Source organism: Myotis yumanensis, unplaced genomic scaffold, assembly GCF_028538775.1.
Source record: "Myotis yumanensis isolate MYYU_CA2020_CCGP unplaced genomic scaffold, mMyoYum1.0.hap1 SCAF_3, whole genome shotgun sequence".
Taxonomy (NCBI): Eukaryota; Metazoa; Chordata; class Mammalia; order Chiroptera; family Vespertilionidae; genus Myotis; species Myotis yumanensis.
This window is the reverse complement of record NW_027223754.1, coordinates 200734745-200747314: the sequence shown is the minus strand read 5'-3', so window position 1 is coordinate 200747314 and position 12570 is coordinate 200734745. Positions and strand designations below refer to the sequence as shown.

Sequence of the window (12570 nt, the reverse complement as noted above, 5' to 3'; positions counted from 1 at the left end):
CCCCAAAAAGCCTCACACCCATCTCACACCAGGCATTGCTATTGCAACATTATGGACTATATTCCCTATGCTGTCATTTTGGAAGAGGATGAGTAATGTTTTTTCATTGTGCTTTTCTGCGTTTTCCATGTTGTCAGAATGAATCACAGAGCTATGCTCTAACTTGAAAAAGGAACTTAAATAATTTAAAAAGCAACCTAGAGGCGTTGAGTATAAATGCATTTCTCAGTGCGTGAAAGAGGAATTGGTGCTGCACTTGCCTTGAAGTGAAGGCCATTTCAGAGCCCGCACTGCCTCGAAAAGAAGGATGGGTGCGTGCCAGCTGCTCCGCGTGGCCTTCTCCTTGTGGAAATGTGAAATGACAGGCAAGATCTCTTGCTATCGCCACAGAATCTGGGGGAGAGGTGAAAGCCACAGCCCGGCAGAGGACTTATCTCTTTCCCGAACCAAAGGAAGGAAGCCCTCGGAGACACTGAGTATGTTCGGAAGATGAAGATAAAGGGGAGCACACTTTGCCCCAACGAGAGGCCAGCGGAAAGAACGTCCACGCCTTGGTTTCCACAGGTTTTGCTGCAATGGCCTCGAGACCTACCAGAGGAAAATGCCCGAATGTCCAAGGAACTCCCTAAGACTCCTTCGGTCCTAGGTGTGAGCTCTGCCACGTGTGCACGTAGCACAGTGTGATGGCATGAGACTGGAGTCCCGTTGGCCTGCTCATGCTTTATGAGTTACCCAGTGTTTAGAAAGGCCTCGGAGAAAGGGTGCCGTTTCATTTGCCTTTTGTTATCAGAGGCCTATTTAGACCGTGACTCACTCATTCATTGATTCATACAACTTTTTAAAAGTGTCTTCGTAGTGTCGTGCACTTTGCCTAGTGCTTCCACCTGTACCGATGTTTTAAAGCCTCCACTATATTTTTGTAAAGTAGGACTTTTTACCCCCCATTGACAGCTAAAAAGACTGGAGCCTATGCAGGAAATAACTTGCCTAAAGCAGTAACGATGGGATTGGATTCAAACTTAAAACCCGGAGTGCCTTTGCTCTCCTGGCTGTGGTCTGTCGTGCATTATGTTGAGCATGCTGACGTCTGTTACTGTATCTTGGACAAAGCCTTTTCTTGTCTTCGGTATGTCTGATGAATAGGGTAGCACCAGATTAGTTTTTGTGGGTTAGAGAGAGAAAAGCAAACCTAAGAGTTCTTTCCAGTATATCAGGATGTCTATAAGGACGGGATGTGATATGACCACATTTGATACCAAAAAAGTTCTTGAAATCTGGAAGTCTGGGCTAATCTCTTGATTCCGATGTAATAATCTCTTAGAACCACACTGTGCCGACATGCTGGGGTGACACTGAGAGCAGAGCAGTTAACAAAGAGAAGGGCCAGGAGATCCTAAACCCCGTCTTTCTCTCTCCCTGGCAAGTTTGGTGCCAGCAGCTCTGAACTTGAACTTGCTTGATCACTGAAAAGCCCAAAGGAAGCTGGCAAGAGATCATCTTCACTATCTGATTCCTCATATGCAAAATGGAGATAAAAATGCCTAACTCCAGGATTTGTTTTAAGAATGAAATCAGATAATATCGGCCACAGATTTCTTTAGCAACTAATGTCAGCGACACTGAGTAAAGGGAAGCCATTCGTCATTAGTTAAAAAAAGAAACTGGAGACAACATTATGCGTAAAATAGGGCTCAACTATTTAGAAGCCACATGGAATAAAAAACCAGGGAAAAAAGCCAAAATATTTAGGGTCTCATATGTGTGACAAAATACAAGTTGCTATTTTTTTTTCTTTCTTTGTACTTTTCCTTATAAGCTGTATATAATTTGCTTATATCATTATTATTAATTTTTTGTGTTAATCTTCACTGGAAGATATATTTTTCCATTGATTTTTTTTTAAGAGAGCGTGGAAGGGAGGGAGGGAGGCGGAGAGAGAGAGAAATATCGATATGAAAAAGACACATTGACCCGACTGAGGCTGGACATCCAATTGCAAGCAACCCAGGTATGTGCCCTTGACCAGGCATTAAACCTCAACCCTTTTCAAGAGTGAGCGGACGCTTTAACCACTGAGCAACACCAGCCAGGTCTGTTTATATTATTTTTACCAGGAAAAGAACAACAACTAAAGAGAACTAATCTCTCCCCTTATGTGTATACTTGAGGAGATGTTTTCAGCACATTTTAGAAGATGTAAAGCAAATGGTAAAGTCATGAATTAAAATGCCTTATTTTTTACTATCCAAGAAAAAAAGGGATCTCATATCCTTTGCATGTCATAGCAAGGATGCAGTCACTAATTGAGTGTAAACATCTATAATCAGAACAGAAGTTCCATTTCAGCTCACAAGTGCTGTGCGTGACCACAGGAGAGTCTAACTGTACTATTGACTCAGACTTGGCTGGTAGTGTTTCTTACAGTGGAACATGGTCATTACAGAGTTTGCTATTCCATCCTAAAACTTACATTTTTAGAAGACTGAATGATTATTTTGGTTGCCAACCAATAACTATAGTCTTTGAGATGTTGTCATAACACTTCTTCTTACAGTAAATTTGAGATCATAAGGACCCATCATTCTTACTTCCTCTCTATGGTCAGTGACCTTTTTTGTAAGAACAGGTAGCCTTTCCCCTGTCTCTTTTGCTGAATTGTAAAGGAATTCCCTTAAAGACAGATCTCTGACTGGAGGAAAGCAGATTTCTTTAGAAAAGCGGAGAGGGCAAGAACAATTTTCTACCTCCTGACAGAAATGCGCCTTTCCAGAAAAAGGTGCTGACATTCTCCTTTTACCGAGTTTCCTTCCTCTCAATTTTCCATCGAATGGGACATCAAGAAGCAAGTATCCAAATCCAAGAAGGGTGTTTTTCACTTACCCATGCAGTCTGGGCCCCAGTGGCCTGGGCAGCACTGAGGCTGTAGGTAGTCCTTCCTACAGATGTGGCGGCATCCAGGGAGAGACAGCGAGTATGATCTGACCACAAAGGTATACCTTCAAGGGTAAAGAGGGACATACCCATCATCAGAGCAACTCAGGGAGTTGGATTGCCCTAGAATTTTTTTTAGGTCTTTGGGCTTGCCTAGATTAAAAAAAGAATATCTATCTATATCTATCTATCTATCTATCTATCTATCTATCTATCTATCTATCACATTTTACTGTCTAGATAGAAAAAAATGTAATCACGGTTTATCTTTAATTGTAAGTAATGAATGAAAAACATCAGGGCCCAATGAAAATAGGGGTGAAATATCTCGCATGATGTCGGAGTGAAGTTAGTAGATGGGAAAAATGATGTTAGGTTCTAGGCAAACGCTGGTAGTGGACTTCAAACTTATCACTGGGTGTACCAGCAGCCAATGAAAGAAGAGAAAGAGCATGAGTGATGTGGTGCACAGGGTCTGTGGATTTAAATCAAACCGACTGCTCAGGACACCGTAGATGTAGAAATTCCTGTGAGAGGTGGAGTAATGTAATGAGCAGCATTTGCCACAGCTTCCTTGAGGGAGATATAATGAGTTTCCTGGAACAGTTTTTGTACCGTCTGAGGTACAGTTCTGGAATAGCAATTCTATGGAGGCTAATCACCAATGTCTATTTGTAGGGGTCTCTGCATGGATGGCTTATTACAGGATTTGACTTGACTCTGGTGTTTAGAGGTTATCTTCCATGAACATTGTTTCTTTCACCTGGGCTGTTACTAATGCTGTGCCTGTGAGTTCTAGGTTGTTCTCCTAAACCAGTGCCGGTGATGCAGCTGATTAACCACAGAGTTACTGGCTTTAGGGACAGTTGGGCTGGAGATAGAGTTGACAATCTCTTTGAAAGGGTGGAATACTGGCAGGGACATCTCTTTATAAAGATGGCAAAAAAGGAGAGCCAAGGGTAGAGCCAAATGGCCCCTCAAGAACCAACCTTGGGTTTGTTTCAGTATAAATGAATGACAAATCAAAATCTTCAATTCTAGCCCAGCTGGTGTGGTTCGGTGGTTGAGCATTGACCAGTCTGATTCCTGGTCAGGGCACATGCCCGGGTTGCACGTTTGATCCCTAGTAGAGGGCATGCAGAAGACAGCTGATAGATGATTCTCTCTTATCATTGATGTTTCTATCTCTCTCTCCCTCTCCCTTCCTCTCTGAAATCAATGAGAACATATTAAAAAATATTCACTTGTAAAACAGAGAGCATGAGTCCACTAACCTTATTCTCTCTCCCTCAACCCCCTCCTCTATGTGTTTGTATGTGTTTAGGGTAGTGGAGTGGGACATAATCAAGTGCCAATCATGGCCATGAGAAAAAGTAACCAGTATAAAAATGTTCTCACTACCGTTGCTTTATAATTTTAACCTTGAACCCTAAGTCTTTCAGACGTACTTTCTAAAAGGATCTAATTGGAAATGTGCAGTAGTCAACTGAGTAGTCAATTGCCACATATGATTGCTAACTCAATCCAGCTAATGTTGGGAAACTTCTGTTAAAAATGATGATTTGGGTTTAGAATATAGTGCAGTCACATTAAGCAAACACAAATTTAAAATTTAACAGTTGTAAGGTTTCATTTTACCAAAAGTAAGACATCATACTAATTTTTCATCCCTGAATTAAAAATGAAACTCACTGAGGACTGTCTAAGCTTTAAATTAGTAGACGAAGCAGATAAAAAAATGTGTTTTCATTTGAGCTGCTGGCTGCAACTATTAGCTGGTGAGTAGAACAGTTTGCTCTCCTTTGCAAGGATTAACCTTGAACGATGAGAGTTTTGAATCATAAAAGGATTTCAGGCATACAGTGCTCACATAAACACAACAAAGCTGTAATTCATTGGCCTCCCTTATTGGGGTTCTAATTAGTATCAGGATCCATAGCTAGTTAGTGAGAGAGTCAGACCCAAGGCTTTTTAACATGCTCTGACTAGAACTCTTTCCAAGTGAAACAAAACCTAGATTTTCAAACTAAAGAAGGGCAAAAGAAAGAGAGAATATTTATGTGCAATATAATGTAGTCAATTTAGTATTAAAATGCAATCCATTTTTTAGACTCAAGGTAATAGTTGTGAGTTACCTAAGTTTGGGCTCAATGCGGCCTTAGAGAAAGAGAAAACCAGGGCAATGCTTTGCAGTGTTTGAGATGGGAGGTTTCTATTTGGATTCACAATCCCTTGAATTTCAAGACTGGAGCACAACTACTTTCTCATAATGAGTACCTGCAATCTCGAACCCCTATGGAGCCATTGGTAACCTTGGTGTAACCATCTGGGCAGTCAATTTCAAAGTTGAGCGGGCAGGATTGGCACTCAGTCCTCATGACAAGCAGAGACTTCTTATCGCATCTTTTTGTCTGTGAGAGCATAAAAACAAAACAAAACATCAACCTCCATTAGCGGAGCCTTGCTTGGCCAATCTTCTCCATTGACTTTACATCAGTGGAATCACAAGGAGGGTTATAAGGTTGATTAGTAGTGCCTGGCAGGCTGCTTTTAATCTTATCTAGAAAGAGTGCTGGGATTGACAAGCAATGTCTGCCTGGCTGTTCAAGGGCTGCTTGTATCACGCGTTTGCCATCCCTGCTCTAAACTATGGAGTCCAGCAAGGTAAGGTAACTTCATGACATACACTTCTCCAAATGGGAAACCTGAAATATATTGTAGAGTACTCTTTTCTTTAAAAAAAACCCCAACATTTATCTTTATTGTTGAAAGTATTACAGATGTCTCCCTTTTCCTTCCATTGACCCCTGCTAGCCCTCAGCCGCTCCCCTCCCCCAACCCCCGGCCTTCATCACACTATTGTCTGTATCCATGGGCTATGCATATACAGTGGGGCCTTGACTTACGAGTGTCCCGACTAATGAGTTTTTTGAGATACCAGCTGTCTCTCGGCGGATTTTTTGCATTGAGTTGTTAGAGTAATTTGAGTTAACGAGCTCCTTAACAAGCTGGGTCTCAGAACGAATTAAACTCGTAAGTCAAGGCCCCACTGTATGCATGTAAGTTCTTCGGTTAGATCGGCAAATCTCAAGGATATCCTTTCAGTATTAACTCCACAGGAATAGGCTCTTCTGGGTGCAAAATGCCGTGGAGCATACAGTGTCTTCTCCAAAGATATTTGTATTCTTTGGATTACAACCCAGCTAGAATGTGGGCTCTGTGAGGGCGGCAATCTTTTCCTACTTTGTCCTCTGCTGCTTTGTCTGAAGCACCTAGAACAGTGTCTGGCACATAATAATGCTCAGTAAATATTTGCCGATTGGCTTAATGAGTTGTAGGAAACCAGTCAGGCATACCCAACACTGTGAGAGACACCAGGCAGCAGAGAACTGTTCTGCTGAATGATGCAGATCGACTTTGACCCTGAGGATCCCGCACTGCCCGATGCCGGTGCTGATCCTCCCAAATGAATTTCCTCACCTGTTTCAAGTTTCCTTCATTTCCCCATCAAACTTAAATGGAAACAGCTTTATATAAGGAAAAGTGACAACTTGGGAGTCAAAGACCTAAACTTGGGAATCAGGCTCAACATCTTGCCAAGTGTCCAATCTAGAATGAATTTCTTCCTCTTTGCCATCCTCTATAAGAGGAATATCTTGATAGCCACTCTCTAGGACACACAGAACTTTACTAGTAAATGATGCACCACGTGCAAATTGCCTGGCCCGGTACTGGAGACCATAGGCAGTAAAGTGCTAATTTCTGTACCGCGTCTCTATCTCCACCTCTGCGTTTTGCCTGTTGCCTTTCCTGATAGGAATGTTCTTTCCCCTCTCTTTGGCTTCCCAAACCTCATATCTTCAAAGCCCTGTTTAACACCACCACAAAATGACACTCATCTCTCTTGCTCCTCTCTATGGTTGGCCAGTAGAACACATTTTTTGTCTTTGCTCTCCATTTAAAAACCACCACTCTTACTTTTTCTTGTCATCCCAAGGGGCCCAGCACTAGGTTAGGGGTCTTGGGAACATCATAACTACTTCTAAGTTTATTGACATCTGTAAAGGCTGCACCAGAAGAAACCTTACATTGACAGAGCAGTTCATGGTTATACATACTCCCAAAGGCATCATTGTATTTGAACCCGACCACCCCAAAGGTAAGTAGGGCAGGTGTCATCATCCTCATTTTAGAGAGGAGCAAACTGAGCTGAGGGGAGGACCAGTGACCTGTCTCAGGCCACACTGGGAGTCAGTGGCTTTCTGATTCCTTGCTTGGCCATTTCTCTTCCCTGCACACTGTATAGTGGGTGGGTAGAAAAACAAAATCTCTGTGTGTGTTTTTTTTCTGGCTGGAATGGTATTTATGGAATAACAAAAGCCACTCTTAGATATAGTTTCAGTTAATCTCTATTAATGGTCACGATAGTATTTTTTAAAGCAGAATTTTCTTTTACATTAGGGTTTTCCTTGTGGGTAAGCACATGGGGTGACATTACTTTGTCTTTTCTTTCTTAGTAGGCTAGGGTTAATATTCTCTTCTAAAATTTTTAAAAAAATTTATTGATCTGAGAGAGAGAGAGAGAGAGAGAGAGAGATTCATTGTTCCACTTATTTATGCATTTGTTGGTTGATTCTTGTATGTACCCTGACTGGAAATCCAACCTGCAACCTTGGTGTATCAGGACGATGCTCTAAACAACTCAGCACCTGACCAGGGCTGAATATTTTCTTTCCAAAAATCCCTTGTCCTTTTCAAATAGAATGGCTCATTCTACTTCTCATATGATCTCTTCTTGAAGAGTAAACTCAGCTTTAAGCATCAGTCAACACCTGATTTCTCCACGCATTCTGATGACAGTGATGGTGATGATGGTAATTTCTGCTGTGTGGACCACTGGCAAGGAAGAACCAAAGTGTTCAGGGTTGAAGAGCTAGTAAGCAGTGGAGCAGCCACTGATCCTCAGAAATATTTGTTAAACTCATGAAACCACAGTTCAAATTCGGAGAACTGGAATGAGTAACCTTTATGCCATTTTCAATGTTTCCGTGAAAATATTAATAGAGTACAGCCAACTGAAGTAAAATTGGCGTTGATAAGAATTTTCCTGGCACAGATGCAGAATCACATTTGTGTTTTATTATTCATAGAGCGGAAGTCGTATCTTGAGAAATGCATTTCAACTAAATCACTCGGGTTGACTCCCACATCCCCTCCTTCAGGTTGGCCTTGTTGCCAACCTGACATTGAACTTGTTCTAAGGCAGTGGTCGGCAAACTCATTAGTCAACAGAGCCAAATATCAACAGTACAACGAATGAAATTTCTTTTGAGAGCCAAATTTTTTAAACTTAAACTATATAGGTAGGTACATTGTTATTAACTTAATTAGGGTACTCCTAAGGCTTAGGAAGAGCCACACTCAAGGGGCCAAAGAGCCACATGTGGCTCACGAGCCGCAGTTTGCCGACCACTGTTCTAAGGTGACAATGCATGTGATCTTGCTTGAGAGGCTGGTGTGCTGGTGTAAAAGTGCCCTGGGTACTTTTACTACAACTTGGGAAGGTAGAGGGTGAATACCTGATGCATTTTATAATACTGTATTTCTCAGCCAGATATCACTCAACCGGTAATTCCCCAGAACATCTCTCCACAGCCATTGTTATGTTCTACATTCAGTATGATGCAATGGGAAGTGAGTGATGAGATGATTAAAACAAACAAAACACACCCAGGATACCAAAATCCGCGATGAAACCAGGAATGTGAGCACTAAATTCTGAGAGTCCCAACAATGGCATTTTAGCACAGAAAGAACCAACTGGGTTGATGAAAGATGATGCATCTCCACTCACATCCTATTCTCCACAGCTTTCTCTTTATTTTAGGAAGCCTCCATAGCACTCTCTACCCTGACAACCTAGTAAAGCAAACAGCTTTTGAACACACCTTGAAAATGAACCAATTAAAGAAATAGAAGTCTCGTCTTACCTGCTCTGTAGTTCCCGGTGGGGAGCAGAAATTTTGTACAACCAATCCAAGAAGGAAGGGGATTGAATTTCGTAGCATGGCGAGAAAATATTTGCTCCTTCTCCGTGCCAGGCCCCTGTCAGAGCTGTTTACCTATTTTAACTTTGTCTGAAGAGCTCCCAGTGAATTCTTTCTCATTTCAGTGTCTGTTTTTAAATCCTTCCCTCTCCTTTCCCTGGGTTGAACCAGATGATATGTGAGACCTGCTTCTAGACAGGAAAAATGGCAAATCCAGGGGTTGCCGTAACATTGGCCACTCTCAACTGTATATATGCCCTGGCTGAATGACAGGATATCCTGAAGGGGCTGGAGCAGAAACACGATCCGAATCTTTGTGCCTGTGAAACTACCGGGAATAAGCTCCCGCCTCCCACTGCTCTGCCCATCCTGCCTCTGGTCCTGTCTATTGCTGGACCCAGAGACCCACCACCATTTCCACAGCCACACCATGGAAAACTGCAGGCCTTTCTGTCTGAATCCAAGCTGGCTGTCTGGCAGTGTTTGTGGGAGTGCCCATAAACGGGTAGAATATCCTGGAGGGAATGTTGCAGGAGCCCAGGTCCTTGACTTTGAAGACTAGTGGTGGCCACACCCTGTGTGGTTGGCAAACTACTGCAAAGAAATGTCTCTTTGCAGATGCCAACAGTGGGTTTTGACTCATCCTTTCTTATCTTCCATGTCACTTCAGTAGCAAATGACGGAGCCTATAGGTCTCATCTTAGTCTGCAAGGCCCCTTTTCAAGGATCTAATGCCACCTCCTCTGGGCCTGACCCTCCAATAGCATCTTGGAGACCCTCCTAGCGTTGTGCACATAATGGCATGAAAACCTAGTCACATCTATCACAGTTCATCTGTCTGTATGTCTGCCTCCCATGCCCAGGTGTGAATTCCTTGAGGACATATACCCTTGACAGCCTAGAGCAGAGACTTGCATTTGACAATAATAAAAACAAATAATAGCCAATATTTGTTAAAACCTTCATGTGTTAGTTGTTATTCTAGACCTTTCCATGGATTAATCTGTTTAATCCTCATAAAATATTACAATTATTTTCTGCAGTTTACAGATGAGGAAACTGAGGCAGAGAGGTTAGGCAACATTCCCCAGGCCACACAGCTAGTGGGTGGGGAACCAGTTTTCAAATTGTGTAACTGTAGAGCCAATACTTTTAACCACTACCCTCTACTGTCTAAACCAGCCTTGGGCAAACTACGGCCCGCGGGCCGGATCTGGCCCGTTTGAAATGAATAAAACTAAAAAAAAAAAAGACCGTACCCTTTTATGTAATGATGTTTACTTTGAATTTATATTAGTTCACACAAACACTCCATCCATGCTTTTGTTCCAGCCCTCCGGTCCAGTTTAAGAACCCATTGTGGCCCTTGAGTCAAAAAGTTTGCCCACCCCTGGAAACCAATAACTATTTACACATAAACAAGTAGCAGGTGGTGCTCCAGTCCCACTGATGTGCTGGGAAGGGTGAGAAAGGATAAAGTCTGGGCTTATCAGCAAGATGGGTTTTTGAGGGCACATTTCATGCACTGAGTTAAGTGGGGGGCTCAGTTATAGAGACTAGTTTTGGTAAAACAATTTCTTCCTCTGGCAAGTCTTTCTCTTTTTGAATTTTTAAAACAAACATTACATTATATTGATCAATAATCTAAGAAACTCCCCAAACAGACAGCCTGCAGAAGCTAACCCAGAGGTGTGAATGGGAAGATGCCAGATGAGGAAGCCCTTCCTTTGTTTCAGTGGGTTTCAGCCATGACTTGGAATCCTGGAGGAGCTTAGAAAAAATTCCTCCATGTCCAAACTACTCTAGAACCATCAAATCAGAACTTCAGGGGGCGGAGAACAGGATAATTTTTCCAATCTTACTGGACAATTCCACTTGCATGGGACTATTGCTTGAGAAAAAAATTAACTATTATTCTGGGAAGCCAATGATGGTTGGAGGTTTGTCTGTTACAAAGCTGTTTCACCCTAAGGGATACACCAGGGAAAGTAGTTGGAAGCTTCTTTCTGATTCTTTTCTCTTTGAGGGACCTGGATAAATATCTGGGGCTTTGAATGTTCTAGAGTCCCAGGGAAATAATAAAATGAACCCATACTTACATTTCCTAAATTATTCTGGGAGATGCTGCAGGGATTGCTGGGGAAGGAAGAATTCTCTCATCAGATAATTTGGAAAAGCCTGCCTCTGATTCCCTTTCTTATTGACTGACCATGCCCATTCACCTATTAAAGGTTCTGAGAAGTCCTGCAGTAAAACATAATGTAACAAAACCAAAGAAAAACAGTTCCACTTTGCTGAAAGCAGTATTTTTCAAATTTCTAAGACCAAGAGATGCTTTTTCTCTTTGCAAACTAGCCTCCAGATTTAGTGCTCTATTGATATATCTTAGGGCAATACTGTCCTAGACTTTAGCAGGTTGAATATTCTATTTTTTTTAAATTAATTAATTAATTAATTTATTTTTAAATCTTTATTGTTCAGATTATTACATTTGTTCCTCTTTTTTTCCCCCATAACTCCCCTCCTTCCAGCTCCCACCCCACCCTCCACCCTCACTCCCCACCCACTGTGTTCATCCATAGGTGCATGATTTTTGTCCAGTCACTTCCCGCATCTCCCACACCCCTTTCCCCCCCAAGAATAGTTAGTCCATTCCCTTTCTATGTCCCTGATTCTATTATAATCACCAGTTCATTCTGTACATCAGGTTATTTATTCACTTGATTCTTAGATTCATTTGTTGATAGATGCATGTTTGTTGTTCATAATTTGTATCTTTACCTTTTTCTTCTTCTTCCTCTTCTTAAAGGATACCTTTCAGCATTTCATATAATACTGGTTTGGCGGTGGTGAAGTCCTTTAGCTTTTCCTTATCTGTGAAGCTCTTTATCTGACCTTCAATTCTGAATGATAGCTTTGCTGGATAGAGTAATCTTGGTTGTAGGTTCTTGGTATTCAGCACTTTGAATATTTCTTGCCATTCCCTTCTGGCCTGCAAAGTTTCTGTTGAGAAATCAGCTGACAGTCGTATGGGTATTCCCTTGTAGGTAATTGAGCCTCTTTCTCTTGCTGCTTTTAAGATTTTCTCTTTGTCTTTTGCTCTTGGCATTTTAATGATGATGTGTCTTGGTGTGGTCCTCTTTGGATTCCTTTTGTTTGGGGTTCTCTGCGCTTCTTGAACCTGTAAGTCCATTTCTTTCTCCAGGTGGGGGAAGTTTTCTGCCATTATTTCTTGAAATAGGTTTTCAATATCTTGCTGTCTCTCATCTTCTGGCACTCCAATAATTCTGATATTAGACCGCTTAAAGCTGTCCCAGAGGCTCCTTACACTATCTTCACACTTTCGGATTCTTTTTTCATTTTGCTTTTCCAATTGGGTGTTTTTTGTCGAATCTTTGGTTTGATTCTTGAGCTCCTCTGGTCTGCTATTGGGTATAATATTCTTTATTTCAGTCCGTGTATGCTTACTTTCTAATTTCTTTATTGTAGCATCGAGGGTCTCATTAGTTTTCGTGAGGCTCTGCACAAATTTATGGCAAGCCCTCAAAATTGCGATTCTTAGCTCCATATCCTCCATTTCTGTCATGTTTTT

The 12570-nt window shown here is 41.8% G+C and overlaps 1 protein-coding gene across 1 annotated transcript in view; it reads right to left on the bottom strand.

The window, feature by feature from the left end:
- Window positions 1-9181, bottom strand: part of STAB2 (stabilin 2) — a 136051-nt gene extending 126870 nt beyond the window's left edge. The window contains exons 1-3 of the mRNA XM_070410924.1: window positions 8922-9181; window positions 5209-5342; window positions 2881-2996 (exon numbers count right to left, since the gene is read on the bottom strand). Coding sequence (XP_070267025.1) covers window positions 2881-2996; window positions 5209-5342; window positions 8922-8999 — 328 coding nt within the window. The 5' untranslated portion in view covers window positions 9000-9181. The remainder of the gene's footprint in view (window positions 1-2880; window positions 2997-5208; window positions 5343-8921) is intronic.
- Window positions 9182-12570: the final 3389 nt, after the last annotated feature.